General features: G+C 41.4%; 2 protein-coding genes across 4 annotated transcripts in view; one reads left to right on the top strand and one right to left on the bottom strand.

The window, feature by feature from the left end:
* Window positions 1-1,122: 1,122 nt before the first annotated feature.
* THOC7 (THO complex subunit 7) lies at window positions 1,123-20,685 on the bottom strand. Of its 3 annotated transcripts, none has more exons than XM_061396512.1 (9): window positions 20,594-20,685; window positions 14,723-14,791; window positions 6,970-7,087; window positions 6,116-6,243; window positions 5,751-5,837; window positions 3,925-3,982; window positions 2,227-2,293; window positions 2,070-2,139; window positions 1,123-1,456 (listed from the first exon to the last, which is right to left on the bottom strand). In XM_061396512.1, the coding sequence occupies exons 2-9, from the start codon at window positions 14,727-14,729 to the stop codon at window positions 1,389-1,391; spliced, it is 603 nt and encodes a 200-aa protein (XP_061252496.1). In that variant the 5' UTR covers window positions 14,730-14,791; window positions 20,594-20,685; the 3' UTR covers window positions 1,123-1,388. The 3 variants fall into 3 exon arrangements, with proteins under 3 accessions (XP_061252496.1, XP_061252494.1, XP_061252495.1); XM_061396510.1 differs by lacking the exon at window positions 20,594-20,685 and adding an exon at window positions 19,827-19,929; XM_061396511.1 differs by lacking the exons at window positions 14,723-14,791; window positions 20,594-20,685 and adding an exon at window positions 19,827-19,916.
* The window catches only part of ATXN7 (ataxin 7), a 163,447-nt gene continuing 158,145 nt past the window's right edge, over window positions 16,579-21,880 (top strand). The window contains exon 1 of the mRNA XM_061396501.1: window positions 16,579-16,721. The gene's annotated coding sequence lies outside the window, so the exon portion shown is untranslated. The remainder of the gene's footprint in view (window positions 16,722-21,880) is intronic.

Below are 21,880 nucleotides of genomic sequence, written 5' to 3'. Positions count from 1 at the left end.
TAGGTGGATGACCTCATAGAAACAGTGACAGATAAATCCATGAAGTTATTGGCCCAAAGACATGCTGAACTTCAACACTGTGAGTTTCTAGGGGATGAAGTTCTTAAGTCTTCCAAGCAGTTCCAGAGGATGTCCAAACGAACCATGAGAAAGTATAAACTGAAAAATGTGTGTTTCCCATGTACCTGGTGCTGCTTCTGATTCTGTTTCTGATGGCATAAAAGTTATGTACATAGGGCTTCTTATCTTTTGGTACATAATCCTGAATAAATTTCTCTTAATCAATTGGGGGGGTGAGTTTAAAAATATTCTGCCCAACAGTCCTTATAAAAATATTTTGCCCAACAGTCTTTTTACAAAAATTGATTTTTAATTCTGAGTCAATATAAGCAATTTTTTGCTTCATAATTTTTACTAATAATGGAAAATAGAAATATTTACCAGGGCATACCAATTCTACAAAGAAATTTCTTCCATGATTTGCCAGATGAAATTATAGGAAGCACTTAAAGGTATTTTGACACTTTCACTGTGACTACTATTGAGCTAACTTTAAACCTTTGTTTTTAAAGAGAAGAGTTCTTATTAAAATTACAAAAACATAACATTATTAAGATATGATTCATGCAAAGAGTCATGTTTCTGAACTAAAATGAATGGATAAGGATGGAACCTAGCAAGTATTAGACATATAATTCAATCCTTAAAAAAAGTACATGTGATTCAGACTTAAATTTATAAAAAGATCATGAAATCCTTTCTTGCAAGACTCTTGAAAATTACTCCAACAGAAGAAAACAATAGAGAGAAAATGTTTTACCAAAACATTTACCAACCATATATCTCAAGTGTTAAGGACAGAGATCTAGAAAGTAATACACACTGATTGACTTTGCATCTTATACACCACAAACATTCTGTACATAATTTAACAAGTGTACAGCTCTCCTGAGAGCCTGTTCATGGTCTTCATTTTCAAAAGTGGTAACAATTTCCAAAAGTTGACTCATTTTCTCATGTACACTCCAGAAATGTCACCTTCTCACTATCTTCCATTTATTTTGTGAGCAAGTCAATGTTACCAATTAAAAACTATCTAGAATGCCAATGAGCACAAATATATTTGACTTAAAAACATTTTATTCAACATTTATTTTGGATGTTGCTTCCCACCTTTTAAATACAAAAAAGACATTTCAGTAAAAGCAAATATATAATGAAGTCATCTTCCTCTGTGTGAAGAAATATGAATGAACTCTACATTAACATTTAAAAGCAAAACAGTTCATTGCCAAAACTTTACATATCTCTAGAGCGCAACAAATTCTAAGCACACTGAGATCACACTGCTAATTCACCACTCTTGGGAATGGACAGTGATTACTGGTCTATGGTTTAGGATCAGTTTCCATGCTTGCTTCTTGAGCTTCTTCTACCTCTGAGAGCTTTTCATCATCTGCAGTTGAAAAAGAAACATAAAACTCTAATCAAATTTGCTTAAACTATATGTCTGATGAATATATGAAAACATTTTTGTCCTTTATAAGTGAATATATTTAAAGCAAAAATGGCAAAATGGCAGCCTATGATTGCAACTGACCCACACAAGGGGGTTTGGTTTTTAAAAGTTCTGCTTTGGTTGTTGTTATTAGTTGAATTCCTGGAGGAGGGAATGGCGGCCCACTTCAGTGTTCTTGCCTGGAGGGTCCCATGGACAGGGGAGGCTGGTGGGCTACAGTCTATGGGATCGCAAAGAGTCGGACATGACTGAGTGACTAAGCACACATTAGTTGAATCAAAATGCAAAATTTATGTAAGAGACTTCAATTTAAAAAGAAGTTCCCTTGGTCATTAAAATATCTACATAGGGACTTCCCTGGTGGTCCAGTGGCTAAGACTCTGTGCTCCCAAAGCACAGGAACTGGGTTTGATCCTTGGTTAGGGAACTAGATCCCTCAAGATGCAACTAAGAGTTGGCATGCTGCAACTAAGACCTGATGCAGTAAAATAAGTTCATCTTTAAAAAATAAAATCGACATGAACATTCATTTTACGGTCATGCTACTTACTTTCCAGTGTTTGCTGAAGTTCATGGATGGTACTAAGAAGAACATGAAACTGTTTCCGTCTCAATTCCAGCTGTGTTAGTAAGAAAAAAAATTAATACACAAATGACCTATAAACCAATACAGAACACAAAGACTAATACATATCACATGCAAATACCTTATCTTCAACACTTTCTTTAATATGTGAAAGATGTTCTAATTCTTTTCCCAGAGCCTCTAGTTCTCTGAAAAAAAAAGTGAAAGTGTTATATTTTGCTAATTGGGAGAAAAGAATTCATAATTAATATCTAACTTTTTAGTTACTAAATAATAGTATTTATTATAAAGGATAAGGAGTTCTAACGTCCATTATGATGAGACTTTTAAAACTAAGGGTGATTCCTTAGCTTCTAAATATGTACTAATTTTCATTAAAATTAAATTTTAGATAATTTTTAAAGTATAGGATAACTTGACAATAGGATATCAAACCCTTTTAACATTTTGTCATAATTCAAACTTTTTTTTGTGTGTGGGGGGGTGGGTAAATGTGCTAAATTGCAGAGGTTAAAGCGTCTGCCTGGAATGTGGAAGACCCAGGTTCGATCCCAGGGTCGGGAAGATCCCCTGGAGAAGGAAATGGCAACCCACTCCAGTACTCTTGCCTGGAGAATCTCATGGGTGGAGGAGCCTGGTAGGCTACAGTCCATGGGGTCACAAGAGTCGGACACCACTGATCGAATTCACTTTCACTTTCACTTTCATTTTCCTCTGAACCAGGCCTTTTTCCCTCCTCTACTTTCCATTCAGGCAATCCTTATATTATACCAATCCTTTTTTATGCATATATTTGTATCTCAATAATATACAGGATCAGTATAGAATATTTGGAGGGCTCTAAGTTTTATAAATGATTATTATTCTGTATATATTTCAGAAACTTAGTAATAATTTAAAGTTCATTATATATATCTTCTGTTTTCCTTTTCACTGATTGTTTTTTAAATTGGTGTTTGGAAAGTGTTTATTTCCAAATTCTCTATAACTCCTATTTAGTATTCTATATAAGTAGACCACGGAGAAGGCAATGGCACCCCACTCCAGTACTCTTGCCTGGAAAATCCCATGGACAGAGGAGCCTGGAAGGCTGCAGTCCATGAGGTTGCTAGGAGTCGGACACAACTGAGCGACTTCACTTTCACTTTTCACTTTCATGCATTGGAGAGGAAAATGGCAACCCACTCCAGTGTTCTTGCCTGGAGAATCCCAGGGACAGGGGAGCCTGGTGGGCTGCTGTCTATGGGATCGCACAGAGTCGGACACGACTGAAGCGACTTAGCGACTTAGTGATAAGTAGACCATATTCTGTTGCTGCTGCTGCTGCTAAGTTGCTTCAGTCATGTCCGACTCTGTGCGACCCCATAGACGGCAGCCCACCAGGCTCCCCCGTCCCTGGGATTCTCCAGGCAAGAACACTGGAGTGGGTTGCCATTTTCTTCTCCAATGCATGAAAGTGAAAAGTGAAAGGGAAGTCGCTCAGTTGTGTCCGACTCTTAGCGACCCCATGGACTGCAGCCCACCAGGCTCTTCCGTCCATGGGATTTTCCAGGCAAGAGTACTGGAGTAGGGGTGCCATTACCTTCTCTTATCTGTTTTTGTATTGATACATATTACATGCATTTATTTTAGAACTATAGGCAGCAAGGTTAGCAGAAGGAAAAATCTCATCAAGTGGTATTAGAATCTGTAATTTTTAAGGTTGACCCCTATTTTTTGAAACATATGATATATTCCCATAGAAACGGAACGTGTAGACTAGTATGTAAACATTTATGTATAAAGATTAGTTCTTTTCGGAGTAAAGCTCTAGACTTACTTTAATGTCTCATGCCTGTCTGGATGATGCTGGATCACTTTTGCCAGTGCATCATATTCTGAAAGATACAAAAATATTTACCAAAATAAGATATGTCAAACCTGGATATCAAAACAAAATGTCTAACATCACAAATCTCTCCTAATTATTTTCCTAGTAGATAAAGAAGTGGAAACATTGAAGGATATGCGGAGTATTGCCAGCTTCCTCTCATTCAATTATAACTGCAACAATTCATGACTTCAAAAGTATGTTCCAAACAAGGATTTTAGCTCCTACTCTGTTTCCATTTACGCATTCCTGGGTAGAATACAGGGGCTGGCATAAGAGAAAGTGAACTTAAGTCATTATTGATCATCAACTAGACTGAGTCTGAACATAAGAGAATCTTATTATTTGCCCAGCAAATAGAAGACCAAGAAAGTGAAAGTGAAGTCGCTCAGTTGTGTCCGACTCTTTGTGGCCCCATGGACTGTAGCCTACCAGGCTCCTCAGTTCACGGAATTTTCCAGGCAAGAGTACTAGAGTGGGTTACCATTTCCTTCTCCACAGGATCTTCCCGACCTAGGGATCGAACCCAGGTCTCCCGCACTGCGGGCAGACACTTTACTGTCTGAGCCACCAGGGAAGTCCAACAAGGTGATCTATAATTAATTAACAAGGTATCCTACAATTAGTTTCAAATCTTAGACAAGGGGAAATTATACTTCTCACTCATTTCAAAGGTAAAGATCTCATAAACTTAGAAATGATTTATAATTCAGGAACTTTGTTTCTGCTCCACTAAGACCTCCAAGGTAAGTCATGTATCTCTTGTTAACTTTTCCTATGAAATGATATATGGCAGCATTTACTTAAAAGCCTCATTAATCTACCAAAACACTGTAAAATTTTTTTTACAATTGATATTAGTTCTTAAATAAGTTGGTATATCCTGCTCTAAATTGGCCACTGCAACCTGACCACATGCATTTTAGACTGAATTAAAAAACCATCTTTTAAAAATAAGGAATTGAACATCATCTTAATTAACTCATTAAAAAGTAAAATTGTTTGTTGACAGTGTATTAATTCAATATAAGTGTGATTTTTAATAAAATATTTTTGGACTACAAAATAATACATGTTCAATATAAATAACAACAACAAAACCTAAATGATAAAACTCCACAACTCCAAAATAATCATTAACATTTTCTACATCTTTCATGTATATGTCACAGTTGTGACTTTACATTATATTTTTAATCTTCCTTTCAAATTACACTATAGGAGGAGCAATGCCTCTGCCATTAAAATTATTTTGAACTAGTTGATATGAACTAAAATAAGGCAGACCTTAATTAAGAACAAAAGAGATTGGAAGAAAACAACTTTAATCTTCCTATTCTAATAAAATCCAGGCAGACTGTAAATGTTTGCTTGCACAGTCCTTAATAAAAAAAAGTCACTGGGCTTATATTATTTCTTTTTTTTTTATGTAGTTCCATTAAACACACACAAAACACAAAGTCCTAAATCTAATGTACTTGTATAACATTATTTAGGCAAAGGGGTATGAGGGCAGTAAAAAAAAAAAAAATTGAATACTTAAAAACATACTTCTTTAATCAACACAGTCCAACTTTTTTTTTTTTTTACCATGGCCTTTCTTCTCTGCTATTTTAAACAATAATATAGTTTTAAAGAATTAAGTTTGTCTCCTAATTCTTTTTTATAATTTAGGTCGATTCTAGCTGAAGGTTTCATCTCACCACATTAAAAGCTGCATGAAAATACTAGTCAGTAATGAAGTATTTGCACACTACATCCCACAAAACCCTTACCTTGCCGATTTTTTCGTATTCGTTTTGCTTGAAGAATTTGCTTTTTGCACTCAGCAATTTTTTCATGGGCTCCAGCAATGCTACATTCTATATAAAAAGGTTTTTTTTAAGATACTTTATAACAACATGAATAATCTCCATTTTCAGTTTTAAAATGCGTTTTTAAATTTAGTTTCCTTGCTAATAAAACAGATGCTGGCATTAATACACAGCTGTAACTCAAAGAATAATATCATATTAGAACATAGTCTTTCTATTAATGTTATTATTCGACCACTAACCAGAGAAAAATGTTAGTAAATATTGTTTCCCTTAGCCCATAAAAATTAAAATTACAGACAGAAACAATTACTTTGTTTCCTTACCTATCTCTTTGTAAATTTTTTCATAATTTTCCATTTCTCTGAGATTCATATCATATACCAGCAAAGTTTTGCCCATTGAAAATTCACACTGGGACAGCGTGCTCAGCATACGTTGGTACTGGCTGTATCTAACATAAAAGAGAGAGAAAGAGAATAAACATTTTGTGGATTTCCAGCTGAATCATTACAATGCAGGCACACCTTTGTTAAGTTAATTATGCCAGGTTCTGAGAGAATATGCTTTATTTAAAATAATTTGAAATATCTGTCCCTTAGGTTTTCTTTTTCCAAATGTGGTTTACTTGAATTTATAAACTGTATTAGTTACAAATGTAAAGATGGGACTGTAGTTGTTAGCAATATAAGTTTAATTCAAACAACTATTTGTTGAATTTTGCTTAATAGCCTTTTTAAAATGTTTTAAGATAGTTTTTATTATCACAATTCTGTTCTCAATTTTTTCACTCTATTTATCTATGTGAAAAGCTAATTCAAATGATGAAAAAACTCTTTAAGTTAGAAATTTATCAAATATATAAAAGCTTGCAGCAACTTTATTAGTACATTTTTAAAAAATAGAGAAAATTTCATTTAAGTATTTTGTCTTACTACACATTTATCTGCTTTTAAAAGGGACCAAAGTAATAAGTCTGAATTTAACCCTCAATTCTTATCACTGCACCTTCTGCACATTTTAATAAACACAAAAGTAGCCTCTGAAGGGAAGGCCAGAAAAACCTACTCTGGACTCTGTTAATGAGTGAAAATATGAAAAACTGACAGCACTATATGTATGGTCTAAAAAAAAAATCACAGCAGGACATTAGTATAGAAACGGCAGCAACATGAAATACCCCTCTTCCTGAGATCCTGAGTTGCACCATTTAATGAAACTTTTCACCAGCAGATTAATTCTCCGATCATCTCCAGCACCATCTCCATCGATTAGGAGACGCTTCCGTATGACTTCGTCTGGAGGACAGAATAATGTGAATTAAAATGACTATCTGGTTCCTGTTCACTTTCAGGGACAAATAAGCAACACCACTACACATTCATTTATCTAGAAGAAAACTACTGAAATGTAAGTGTACTTGATGCCACTGAACTGTACATAAAAGACTGTTCTTAAAAGAATTAAAATGGTCAATTTTACGTTAGGTAGGTTTTAATATAATTTCCATATATATATATGGGAAGTTATTAAGTGTCTCATGTTAGGCACTGTTTTAGGGGCTGCGGTTATAGCAGGGAAAAGCCTTGCCCTCACAGAACGGACATTTTATTGTCAGGCTGTAGAGTAAAAATAATTTTCAGGTACTACCAAAGAAATAAGTCAATAATTCTTGGAGAAACTTTTTGGGCAAAACCTGTTCAGACAGAAGAAAGCCTGAAGCATTCATGTCGTTGAGTACTGTAAGGTACTAGTAAAAGGAACAGAGAGAAAAGATCGAAAGACATAGTGGGAGACTGGAAAAAGAGAATGAGGTGTGTCAGAGAAAAAGAAATTTTGGGGGGGTTGTAATTTAGTAATTGTAACGTTTCTTTCCTCGTGAGGACTTTTTTTTTTTTTTAATGTCTGTCTCCCTTTTGCTACAAGGAAAAGAAAAAGAGAAAAAAGAATAGAAAAGCAGTGCAGATGACAATGCTGAGTAAAAAGTAGGGCCGCAGTGGGCTTGCTTGGCAGCCCTGAGCTAGTGTTCCTCCTGGACAAGATAATGCTGGATCATAACAAGAGATGTGCAAGTTGAAACCACAGTAAGATATCATTTTCATCTTTCAGATTGGTAAAGATCAAAAGACCTGATAATAAGTGATGGTAAGTGTGTTGAGAAATCAAACTTACATACACTGATAGAATGTAAGTGGTGTGCTCTTTGCAAAGCAGCTGGACAATCAGATAATCTTCCAAATACATATAGCTTTTTGACCCCATTAGTCCAGTTCTAGGAAATCATCCTGTAGATGCATGTGCACCCATGCACCAAGATAAATGTAAAAGGATTGTTCTTAAGAGTGCTGCTTGTAGTAGGAAGACGGCAAACCTAAACATTCACCAGGAAGAGACTGGCTAAATATAAAACAGTTGTTAAGTGTAATAATATGCAGGGACTTCCCCAGCAGTCCAGTGGTTAAGATTCCATGCTACCATTGCAGGGGGCATGGGTTTGATTCCTGGTTGGGGAACTAAGATCCCACATGCCTCGCAAGGGGGCCAATAAAGAAACAGACATACATACATACATAGATAATTGCTGAATCACATGTTTTTAAAAAGAGGTAGTAAGATTCAGCCAAAAAAAAAAATAGTGTGGATGTATATATTAATATCATAAAAATCTCCTTAGCTATGTTAAGTAAAATGAAAATAACACAGGTGCAGAGAAGCACGTAGTTTGCTGCCATTTGTGTAGAAAACAAGGAGGCCAGCTGTGTATCGCCCATCACACACGCTGTGTGATGCGCCCATCACACACGTGTCTATGTATTCAGCAAATATCTTTGGAAGGATTCATAAGAAACTGGTAATAGTGGCTATTTCTGCTAAGAGGTATTACAGAGGATGAGATTTAATTTTTATGATTTTATAGGATTGTCTTTTTTTTTTTTTAACCATATGCAGGCATTTAAAAAATAATTTTTAAAGTGTGAATAATTCCTAGAGAACCTGCATGATGAATCAACAGCAAAATCTTGAAACAATAGTTCCTGTGTGTAGGTGGAAGTATTTTTGAGTGCAGGTGCAGTGGAGATAAACTTTGGAAGGCAGATGGGTCCAGTTTTTTTTTTTTTTCCCTAGTTTTAAAATCTATTCTGTGACAACATCAGATAAACATGTTTAGAATTGGGTTTTGTTCTCAGAGTCATGGCTGTGACAGACGGCTCAAGCTATGGATTCATCAAGTGTTTTAATTTTACACTGAAAGATATAAACTAATGGTTTCCTCTTTTAACCACCAATAATGTTATTTGAGGAGAAGGCAATGGCACCCCACTCCAGTACTCTTGCCTGGAAAATCCCATGGATGGAGGAGCCTGGTGGGCTGTAGTCCACGGGGTCGCTGAGAGTCGGACGCGACTGAGGGACTTCACTTTCACTTTTCACTTTCATGCATTGGAGAAGGAAATGGCAACCCACTCCAGCGTTCTTGCCTGGAGAATCCCAGGGACGGGGGAGCCTGGTGGGCTGCCGTCTATGGGGTCACACAGAGTCAGACATGACTGAAGTGACTTAGCAGCAGCAGCAGCAATGTTATTTGAGGAGACTGAGGCAAAACACAGTCCTGGCAGAGATTAAAATTCAGAAAATGAAATTGATTTTTTTATAAAGTCACAATTGTGTTTTAACTTTGTTAAAAGTAAACGTTCAGTGGGTGAGCAGTCCAGTGGTCAATTGATGCTATTTAGTTTATTTTTGATCTTCCTACCTCTACTCTTTCAAGCCCCCAAGAAACCCCATCTTCCTCCCAGATAACTAGGAACCCTCCTTTATGGAGGACAATGGATGTCAAATGTAAATGAATGTAGGAAACATGAAGTAGGGAAATTGAGGATTGAGTACCTAAAGTGAGAGGTTATGACCAGATCTGGTTTTTCAAGGGATTTTTAAAGTTTGGTGACTAACTGAAAATGTTTCCAGAACATTTTGTGATCTTTTCAGCTGTATACTTAAGATCTGTGCACTTGTTTTACATATGTATGTAATATCCCAATTACAAAAATTTTTGAAAAATGTTTAAAGCATTATACAGGCCAAATAAACTTGGGGAAAAGGTTCACTGGGACCCATCCTATGTCCTGTTCATTCTGTTTCCTCTTCAGTCTCTCACACTGTATCTTTACATTTCTGATGCTCAATAAATATTTTAAAATTGGATTTGTGGTGCCTGCCTGGGAACATCTGCCCTCCAAATAGCTTTGTCTCAATAAAACACTAACAAGGACAAACATGGAACCATCCTATCTTCAGGTCCATAGCAGAGATTTCCCTTCCTAGACAAAAGACATGAATATCTGATCAATGAGCAGCAGTGTCCATAGGTGCCAGCCTAACCTCTTGAGGACATGAAGTAAAGACAAGCGTTCCTTCACTCTAGCTGGAGACATAACACACAAAATGAATGCACACGCACGCAGAGGAGGCTGAGATAGTTAAGTGATACCGACACATGGCAGGAGATTAGGAGAGCTTCCTTTAGCTCGGGGGGAACAGGGAAAGAGGATTTTAAGCTGCTTTTCCCCCCCTTTTTTTGGCCCTCCCCCTTGGCTTGTGGGATCTTAGTTCCCTGACCAGGGACTGAACCCATTCCCTGGAAGCATGGAGACTTAACCACTAGACTGCCAGGGAAGTCCCTAAAGCTGCTCTTCTGATACATGACCATCATTGGTCAAAAAAAGAAAAAGCTAAAAGGCATTTTAACAGTATCTATTCTTTGACCCCCAAAATCCTAGATATACTTGCCCATATGCAATATGACATGCTCATCGGCAGCAGATTAAGTATATAAATTTTGGTATAAGAATATGATAAAATAATATAAAGTTATAAAAAACAAAGAATGAGGAAAACTGTGTATACTGAAAGGAAGACCACTTAATACAACCTGTTAAAAGAGCAAGGTGAAGAATCCTGTTTATGGCATGTTTCTTTTCATATAAAAGTAGGGAAATAAGTATATTCATATGTGCTGATGTTCACATAGATATACTGGAATGATATACAGGAAACTGCTATAAGGAGTTACCAAAGAATCGAGCAGTGTAAGTTGGGTAGCTGGAGGACAGGCTGGAAGATGTCTTATATTACTTGATTTTTGAACCAGGTCTTATATTTTTGAAAATATGTCTTATATTCATTTTTGAACCATATAGTACTCAAAATTTGTTAGTTGATGTTTGCAAAATAAAGAAAGCTATGACTGTGGTGATGGTATCATAGGTGTTTGTATCTGATAGCTCAGCTGGTAAAGAATCGCCTGCAATGCAAGAGACCCCAGTTCGATTCCTGGGTCAGGAAGATCCCCTGGAGGAGGGCATGGCAACCCACTCCAGTATTCTTGCCTGGAGAATCCCCATGGACAGAGGAGCCTAGCGGGCTATAGTCCATAGTGTTGCAAAGAGTCGGACACGCCTGAGTGGCTAAGCACAGCACACGACTGCATCAAATTATACACAACACATGTAGTTCTTAGTGTATCAATTATACTTCAACTAAAGTGGAAGGAAGGAAAAGAAAGCAAGCAACCTAAAATCATGTCTTTCTCCACCTCACCTACAACAGGCAGGGAGAAAGCTGTGAGCTAAGGCAGAGGTGGGGATTGCAAGGCTGGGTCTGGGATGTGAGCACTCTTCTAGGACACTAAGAAGTCTGGGGGCCTGGAGACTGATGTCAAGACCCAAGTGCATACAGGCAGTATGCGCTGACCTCTGGGTCAGATTGTGGAAGTCCACAGTAGTGAGTGACACACTGGTAGACTCAGATCCTATTGGCAGGCAACAAGTTGGAGTTGCTGGAGATTTGTGAAGGGAAAGCTAGGAGCTAGGGAAGGGAAAGCTAGAAAGCTAGGAGGATCAAGTGTACAAAATGGGGTGCAGCTGTGAAGCGCCCACAGGCAGGGAGGCTAGTTAGGAGGCTCCCAAAGCATATGCCCACCGAAGGAGCTAAAAGGGTGTGAATTAAAGCAGAGATCAGAGTCACGGGTCCTGGAAGGCAGACGAGGGCTCAACAGAGACTTGGTTAGGAAAAGGCAGGAGCCAGGACCAACTGGCTGGCACGAGCAGTGCAGGCTGATCAGTTCTGTAGCACAGGGGACGTGCTGTCCAGGCCCTCAAGGTCTCTCTCCTGCTGGAGCCTGATCCCTCTTTCGTCTACAGAACATTTCTTCACAGCCAGACCCCAAGTCCAAAACTGGGGCCAGTGTTCTGGTTAGTCCACAGTGTTTAGTTTGTGTGAGTGACCAACTTTTAACTTCATCTGTAAAAATGGGAATAAAACGATCCACTTCATAGGACTGCTGTGAAACCTTATGGAAATAAAGTATACAAGGGCCTGTTCACTATAGGAAAACAAAAAAGAAAAAAAGCAGTTATTCTTATCTTCATGTTAAATTTAATTCCCAAAGTAATGTGAAACAGTGAATAAATGCTGGAGCTGTATCTATAGATACACCTATGTACTGATACATAAGATGCATAGAAAGTTCTGCACAGTTATGACTTGTCACAAATTCGCTTGTCTCAAGCTTCATGCTGTAAGGTCACTGTATTTCTAGCTTAAACAGCATAAGTAGTTGCTGCCTAGGAAAGTCTGTGGGGATGAGGAGGACTGAAATTATATATATAAATATATATAAAAAGTACAGAGCATAGCTCCAACAGCAACAAATTAAAAGGGTAAGTTGCCTGTCTGAAATTTCTCTGCTCTTTTTAAATTTAAGGATGGCCAGCTGCTGATGGTTCCTGGCATGTATGACATGAGCATTGTTTAATTGTACCTCATCAGTTAGCTCTAGACTGGACACACTAAACATGTGTCCAGTCTAGAGCTAACTAAACTAAACATGTTCTGTTTACTATATGCATTGACTTCATAAATTATCATCATGCCTGAAGCTCTCTGTAATCAATCTGAATAGTAATATTAAATCAGGAGGCCCTTGGTGTACCTGTAAGAACAGTGAAGTTGGTTTAGAAATTATTTCAGTGGTGTTATCAACGTCATTCCTTAGTTGTCACGATCACTTTCTTTATTGAGTACAAGGATCAAAACCACCTCGGAAAAGCTTTTAACTCCAAACACCTAATGTCTGCTCCGAGAACGGTGGCCTTCCACTAGATTTTAGGCTTGTGTGAAGACTTCTTATTGGATTCAGTTATATGGGTACCATAAGTATACCCTGTAAAATGTCTGCCATTCAAAATCACTTTCAAATCAGTTATGACACAAGCATGATGATAAGCAAATATTTATTTGAAAAACTGGGATGGATTTTTTTAGACCCTTTTCTGTCTTATATCCCATCCTCTAACTAGAATACAAAGCTGCTTAACATGCTAAATAGGTCTCAAGAAAGCCATTTTACAGGGTTAGATTTTAATACCTAAGTCTTCATAAACAGGCTGGAAGCAATGACTCCTTTACAGTTATTAAACCCGCTCTCCATTTCCAAGCCTCTGGCTGACTGACACAGCCATCGCAGTTGTTTTCTCATTTTAGTGTGGAAAGGACAATCTCTCATAAACCCATACTAACACTGCTTTCACAAACTAATTGTTATTCCCTCAAAGTGGCTATTAAAACCTTGATTACAGAACAAGTTTTCATAGCCTCTTGGAGCAGATGTTCAAAAAAGGAAAGAAAAGGACAATTTGGAAGATAATAGTGGGCTAAGTTCCACAACTCTTGCTTTAGGGACAGGTCAAGGCTTGACAACAGGTAAGAGCCTGTCATTAACTTCCCCCTAGGGTTAAGTGAAGTCACTCAGTCGTGTCCGACTCATTGCACCTGATGGACTGTAGCCTGCCAGGTTCCTACGTCCATGGGATTCTCCAGGGAAGAATACTGGAGTGGGTTGCCATTTCCTTCTCCAGGGGATCTTTCCAACCCAGGGATTGAACCCAGGTCTCCTGCAATGCAGGCAGACGCTTTAACCTCTGAGCCACCAGGGAAGCTACTGTCAAATGTGCCTCCCAGTCTGCTAGACCTCACAGCTCCCAATCTCACCTGGTTTTCAGAAATAGCAATTCTGTGATCTCTCAGTGAGGATCAGCATTTCCTTTCTAAAGGCTCTTTAGCAAGATATTCTGAAAGTACACAAATGAACCGCTGGCTTTTTCTTAGTGTTCCTAAACACTCTGGATACAAACTGAAAACCACAGGAAGGGATAACTGGAGATAAGATTACAGAGGAAAAAACAGCTGGCTACTAGGAAACCAATGTAGCAATTTGTATTAAAAATACAGATACTTTTGAAACCTGTCTTCTAGAAGTGATTCCCACTGTGTACAAAGACAACTATGCAAATATCTCCACTGTCATACTATTTATAAAAGTTAAAAAAAAAAAAAGGAAAATAACAAAAAACATTTAGAAGGGGATTGATTAAAAAACTAGTAGAATATCACAAAAGAATAAGGTAGGAGGAGCCCCAAAAGGTATTAGAAAGAACTCAAAGATGTATCATTAATTATGGAAGTATAGTTCAGAACAGCATGCAAATATTTGTGTAAAACTTTACATATGCATACTGGTTCACCAACTAACTAATGCTTACAATATGCTCATTTAGTTTCACAAGAGCCCGAAGGGACTGGAAGTTACTTGTGCAAATTAAATGCCACAAGAAGTAGGAGTGGAGCTGGGACTCACACTCAGGAGTTTGACACCAGAGAAGATGCTTTTTACCTTTGATGGCATTTAATAATCATTCTGGAAGGGTACACAAGAAACACCTTACAGTAACTGCCACTGGGGGCTGGGCTGAGCTGTGGAAGGTGAAGAGGGGAAGGTTTTCACTGTCCCTTGGGGCATTTCTTCCTGGATTTCCTGACATGTACCACTTTTCTTCCTCACAGTATTAAGAGTCGTTATTTGATAGAGAACTTACTGGTCATTTTGAGGTGTTTTTCTTCATTTTTTCTGTATTGAAAATTCTCATCAGTGTTCTTTAGTAAATCTGTGACATGTTAACAACAAAAAAGAAACTGGTTTGATCTGACCTATTAACAAGAGGAGGGACTAAGCCATATCAAAACAACATGTGTGCAGATTCCTGTTATGTTCATCACTAGATCACCACGCCTTATGGATTATTAAGCTGCATTACGTATATCCCACTGCACTGGATTCCTCCTGGTGAAATAATACCGAGCCCCTCTTTTCAAGAAGCTTAAAATCATTAAAACAACTATGCCACCAATGTTAAGACACAAAAAAGTCAAGTGGATAGAGTAAGGTGCTTTGATTCATCCATGAAAACAGGGATCTCTCCAGAGACACTTAGGCCCAGTCTAAATAAATTCCTGATACCAAAGTAAATGACAAAAGCCACAATTACATTAAAAATGAAAAAAGAAAAGCAGAAAAATCAATGCTGAGGTCCTTTGTTTTTCTCTGTTGTCGCTATTCTGTCGCCAAGTCGTGTCCGCCTCTTTGCGACCCCATGGACTGCAACGTGCCAGGCTTCCCTGTCCCTCACCATTTCTGGTTTTTCTCTAAATATATTTAAATGTTTAGAATATGACCCTAATCAAATCACGGTTGAAACTCCAATCCCACTTTGAGATGCCTTTTATCTTGGCTAAAGAAATATTATTTAATATTTGAACTGCTTCAGTAACCCCTGTGCTGGGACCACAGAAGAGAGAACAAAGTGGGCAAATCCATTGGTACTTGTGGAAAAAAAAAAAAAGTCAAACAAACCCTTTGGCTACAAATGTTTAATTAACATTGGATCAACAACTGAAATCGGAACAGCAGCAGACACAGTGTTTGTACACTCCTATTTGATGACCATACCTCCTGCTTCCTTTCACTCTGAAAAGTGTCCTGGTTTGGACAATCAATTAAATGGCCACTCAACTTTGAAGTGCTTTACATATATTAATCACACTTCATCCATGGAAAAACCTAATGAAGTATGTATTATTATCTTCCTTTTACAGATGAAAAGTGTCATCTCTGTAGTTAGAGGAAAATATACACAACTACATTATTAGAAAGTCACAGTGGCATTCCGTTATTCTGTCATGTTGTTCACGGGCATGTTAAAAACCATTATTTCAAGTTTTAACAGGCATATTATCCATGCATTATACTTTCTAATTAAAAAAAAAAAAAGCAACACTTGTCAAAACCAACAAGCTCTATTAAACGGAGTGTACAGCCACATCCCGCTCCCCACTGCCCTTCTTATCATCCATCTGTTGCTCTGGCAGATCAAGACATATACCTAATGTTCTCTGTACTGCAAAAAGTGCTTCTGAAATGCCTTCTATTAGGTTCTAACACTGTTTAACACCCTTTAAATTAACATACAAAATACAAACTGTGAACATAGTTTACATTAACAGTGACAACATCTAAACTGTTTTTCCTGTTAGCCAAAATGCTGGGGTGGCAACAAGGAAGGAGAGAGAATGGCTTTGTGACGATAAGCCATTAACTTCCCGGGACCTCCACTTGTCCATGCACAGATGATGCTTCTAGGGATAACACTTATAGTTCAGTTGTTGCTGTTCAGTCACTAAGGTCACTAAGTCATGTCCAAACCTTTGCAACCTGGTGGCAGCAGCACGCCAGGCTTCCCTGGTCTTCAGTCTCCCAGAGCTCGCTCCAATTCATGTTCATTGAGTTGGTGATGCCATCTAAGTTCAGTATCTATAGATAACAATATAGTATCTCTTTCCTTCCCTTAGAGGAGGGCAGATTATTCCTCCAATTAACCATTGTGTCCTTGCACAGGATATAAAGACTTTCTCTTCCAAGAGCTCCCAGTCCACTTGGATAGGCAAACCCGGATGTAAGGATTACATGAAGGCACAGCACCTGACCAGGCACTCAGATTGGCGAGAGGACATCCGCCCTCCTCAAGTCTCCAGAAACAGGTACTGGAACTTCTCCAAGAACCCTTCAGGAGGCTGAGGATGTGGAGGCCACCACTCTCAGTCGTCCCCACTGCCATCATCCTAATCAGAGCCCACCTGGTTTCTCACTTGGACCACCTCTCCTTGGCCTCCCTGCTTCCATTCTTGCCTTCCTACAACTCATTCTCTACACAGAAACCTGGAATGATCCAAAAGATGACCACTTGAAACTCTCTGATCACTTCTAAGGCCCACCTTGTGAGGCATGTGGGATGTTAGTTCCCCAACCAGGGATCGAACCTGTGCCCCCTGCATTGGAAGTGTGGAATCTTAACCACCTGACTATCAGGGAAGACCCTATCATCCATTTATTTTAATGTTGTCTCATTATAATTAACTGCTTTAAATATTTTCTGGAACACACCATGTAAGTAAATTAAGTATATTGAGGGATATAGCAGAAATATAATAAGATAATGTGGTTAACAGGTGAAAGATCAACTGGTTTTTGAAAAGAGCAGAGAAGACTATTTGATATGGGTCCTGAAGAATAAATGGCCAGTCACCAGGCAGAAAAGGCAGGAAGGGGAAATCTACACAGATAAAGAATGGGAGAAGGCACAGTCCTCATCAAGGGAAAGTAGAGGAGAGGCAAGTAAACCAACTCTGACATTTAACAGCATTTACTGGACATTACTGTGTATCGGCCTCAGTGCAAAGCACTTCACAAATTCTGCTGCATCTAACTCTCAAAACCAGCCTGTGAAGTAGATTTTATTATCCACATTTACAAGGAATGAAACCGAGGCTCAAAGAGGTTAATTAACCTGCACAAGGTCAGACTGCTTATGAATGGAAGAGTGGGGATTCTGATGGTCTCTTTGGATATAGTGGGCACCTGACTGCATCAGTGCATTAGAACTCATCTTCCCCTTCACCTCCCTCTGACAAAAACATCTCTCTCCTTCGCCATTCTCTACCTCGATGAATAGAGCCCTAGCACTAATTAGCACAAAGTCACTCCAGTCAGAAACCTGGACTAATCCTTGGCCCTTCCTCTCATATCCACTCAATCTCCTGACATTCAACCTCATCAGTTTCTTTTCCACCTGTCTGCTTCTCTGCCATTCCTCTTGGTCTCAGTCCCCATCCTTTCTCTCTAGGAATCATGGCAGCTGGTCCTTTGGCTTTGAGCTCAGGTTCTATAACTTGCTACCTGTGCAACCCAGGGTTGAGTTAACCTCCTTGTGTTCCAGTGTCATCTGAAAAGTGGGGATGGTAATCAGAACATGCTTGGCATACTATCAATATGCTATAGATGTTAGAAAGGAGAGAGGCCAATTAACGCCTCACTTTCCCTTCCCTTCATTATTATTCAGAGTAGAGTGTGATTGTTGTTTTTAATGGCATCTGATAACATCACACCAATGCTAAAATCTTTCAACGGTGTCCCATAACCATCAAAAACGTCTGGCTCGTAACTTTCTAACTTCTAGCCAATACTTGTTATCTTTGAGTTTTCCAAAACCTTGTGACCTTTGCACAAGTGGTTCTCCACCTGGAATACTAATGCAACAATTAATACACCTACTTATCCTTCAAAAGTGAGATTAACAGTAACTGTTTCAGGGAGGTTTTCCGATCTCTGAGGATGGATGAACAATTTCTGTTATGTGTTTCTACAATTCCCAACCTTCTACTTCCTCTGTAGTAACATTTTCCACCATGAAAACTTATTATCTCATGTGTCTTTCCCACCAGACTGTGATCTCAGAGAAGGAAGAGGTCTTGCCTGTTAGCTCGGGGTTATAATCCCAAGATTTAGCCCAGATGGGATACACACCTACTGAAAAAAATTAACTGGAGTGAAGCTAAGCTTTAACTGGACCTTGAAGAGCCTCCATCTAACTACTTCCTGTCATGATCACAAATCTGGGCCTGTTAGTCTTCTGCCCATGGCCTGGTCCTTTCATGTGGAGACCTTGCCTACCTCCAATTTTTCAGAAATGGCCTCTATAGGCATCTACTGGCCACTCTTCACACAGACTCAGTGCCCCTAGATCTCCCCTTCCCAAATGTCAACGGACTTCTTTACTCTGTAACTGGATAGCTTCTTAGGTTTTCCCTCCAGTTGCCCATCATGCTTATGCCTGTCCACCTTCCCCAAGGTGTCATTCTAATTCTGCTCCCCTCCTTACATGGGTCCACCTTCCTAAACTGACCTCACAACTTGCCAGAAACTCAGCCCCTACCTCTCCCTCCCCACTCCATTTCAGGGGACAAACCACCCTCCCCAAGACATGCACACACAAATGAGTCTTCCACCCGAGGTGGCCCCATCCCTATACTGGCTCTTCTTTATCTCCTAGGCACAGTCCCTGGCAGTCTTCCAAACACTCCGTCCACATCCACTCTTTTTTGATATTATCCCCACTTCCCTCTCCCTACCCCCAATCCAGGGCTAGCTCCCAGGCCTCCGTGCGATCCACTGTCTAGGGGACCTTCCCAGACACTTTCCAGGTTTCACCCTCTGTACACCGACACCCCTGCAATACTGTCCGGAGACCTCTCCCAACTTTCCAACCTGGCGCGATCTCCACCCCACCCCCCGGCCACCTCTTCGGAGTTCGCACTCTTCTAACCCCTCCTTAGGTCCTCCGGACCCCCATCGGCAAGGCCTCCAGCCCTTCTTCCCCTTCGCCGCCCCTCGGACCCCAGCGCCCCCACCCAGTGCTCCCTCACCACATCCTCCGACAGCCTGGACCCCTTCCGGGTACCACCCTCCCGCGCATCGCTGGCTGCCAGCCTGCTCAGGCCCCCACGTGTGCTCGCGGCCCCCAGACGATCCTCCCGGCGCACCCGCCCCACGCCCCGCGCGATCTCGGGAGAGCCGGACGGGGAGCCCGAGGGGCGCTGTGGGGGGACAGGGAGGGCTCCGGGGAGAGGTTGAAGAGCTCGGGGGAAGCGGCCGGGAAAGCCCGGGTCTCCGAGGGACCCGGTCGGGGAAGCCGAGGGGCTCCCGGAAGCGGCGGGGGAGGCCGGGGGTCTCGAGGGAGGCGGCGGCGGGGGCCGGGGAAGCCGCGCGGCTCCAGGGAGCGGGCCGGGGCGGCGGCGAGCGGGCCTCACCGTCAGTCACGGCTCCCATGGCGTGCGCGGCGGCGGCGGCGGCGCAAGCAGAGGCGGCGGTTGGCGGCGGCGGAGGTCAAACTCCCACAATGCAGCCGGGTAAACAGCCATGGAGGAGGAGGCGGCGGCGCCCGCGGCCGCCCGCTCCACCGCCTGAGCCGCGCTGCGCCGCCGCCGCCGCGGGACCCGCGCTCCCCGCACTCCCCGGGGGCGGCCACGGCCAGCGCGTGTGGGGCCAGGCCAGGCGGGCGGCGGCGGCCCCGGTGCAACCCCGGCCCCCGCAGCCTGCCCCCCGCCCCCTGCCGCCCCCGCCCGGCCCACGCCCAGAGGCCGCCCCGGAGGCCGCCAGACGCCAGGTGAGCTCGCCCGGGCGCCGCCGGGGCGGCTGGAGCCACGCGGGGTCCGAACCCCCAGCGCTTCCTGGGGGACGGCGACCGCGGCCCCCGCCGCCCCATTCCCTCTGTCGCCGCTGGGGGTGGGCTCGCTCTCCTCGGGGGAGGCGCGGGGAGAGGGGGCGCCCGGCCCGGGTTGAGCCCGAGAGTCGAGGGACCCGGGGCACAGAAGGGGCGCCTCGCGGGGGGTCCCCGCGAACTTTAGCACCCACGCGCGCTTGGGCGGGTCTGGCACGCGGGCACTCGCGCGGGGCGCGGTCCTCGAGCGAAAAAGGCCCCGGGTTCCAGGTGGCGCGGATCCGGCCCGGGCGGTCGCCCCCTTCCCCTCTGGGCTCGGGCGGGTGCTGGAAAACGGGGACGGAGAAACTTAGCGACCTGCGGGCAGAGTTCGCTTAGCGCCAGGGTGCGGGGTGCCCGCCTTCCTCCCCGGGCGCCGGAATCCCCGTCGGCGACCGGGACGGGATGCTCTTATTTATTTCTCTCTCTCAGATTTTCAAAAACTGTCCCCATCTTAAGGGGAAGTCGAAAGTGAGGGGAGAGGGAGGTGCTCAATAAGAAACGTTGACTAGCGTGTAATTTCCGGAGCACACTGCCGGAGATACTGGCATCTCTTTCCAAAAGTCACTTTGATTCAACTTCTATGAGTTTCTCGCAAATGGCAACATTTCGATGGTGATGGGCGAGAGGAAACGGGCAGCAGTCCGGCTGATTTGATCTCCAGTGGGGTGGATTCAGTGAGCCCCAAGAAGCGGGTCTGAGTTTTCAATCCAGGTTTGATATTATTTTCCAATATTTCTGCCCACCCACACCCCCGCCCCAAGTACCTTGCTTCTTCGGGATGAAGCTCTTATGGAAGACGGATTTTGTTTCAGTTTCCTTAGTCAAATTGAGTTCTTTCTCCTGGTTTTCTGTGTTTCTGAGAGGAAGAGCTGTACATGCAAATATGTGACAGTGAAGGGTGTATCACCTCTAGCTGGAAGTCAGTGTGCATAAAATTTTATTCGCATATATGAAGTAAAAAACTTCAGTAATGCTCTTCAACAGTGCTCTAAAGAGTTAACACCTGTGACTTTTAACACAAAGGCCAAAAAAATAAAAAAAAGGAAGCAAGTTACCTTGAGTGAATATTTTGATGTATAACTTGCTCTCCCCCACAGTGCGAAATATCTCCAGGCTTTAATACTGGCATAAATTCTGACTGTGCATGAGTTGGTTCATTTTCTTGGTTTAGCGGGAGAGAAGACACTAACCACAAGAGGAATCACTTTAAATCTTAAGTGCTACAGATTGTAAATTTCAGGCATCAGTTACTTGTCTGTCTCCGGTGGCATTTTGGCAGTAATCATTGTTTAAAAAGTAACTGTCAAGTGGTGAAATGATGTTCTTTTTGAGTTACTTATTATTTGGCCTTATCATGATAACACTGATTTGGAAACAGTATCTAGTGACTTGAAGTAATCTTAACTGTTGTTTATGGGAAAGTATCTCTGCCCCCTGTAACTTAAGTTTTCAGGAGTCAGTGTATCCTTCAGTCATAGATGGAGTCCTAACTTAAGTTTTCAGGAGTCAGTGTATCCTTCAGTCATAGATGGAGTCCTGACCAAACACTTATTAAGTTTGTTTTGTATTTTGTTGGGCAGTGTTAGACATTTTCTGAATCAA

The sequence above is a fragment of the Bos javanicus genome, chromosome 22, assembly GCF_032452875.1.
Source record: "Bos javanicus breed banteng chromosome 22, ARS-OSU_banteng_1.0, whole genome shotgun sequence".
NCBI classification, from domain to species: Eukaryota; Metazoa; Chordata; class Mammalia; order Artiodactyla; family Bovidae; genus Bos; species Bos javanicus.
This window is presented reverse-complemented; position numbering and strand designations above follow the sequence as displayed.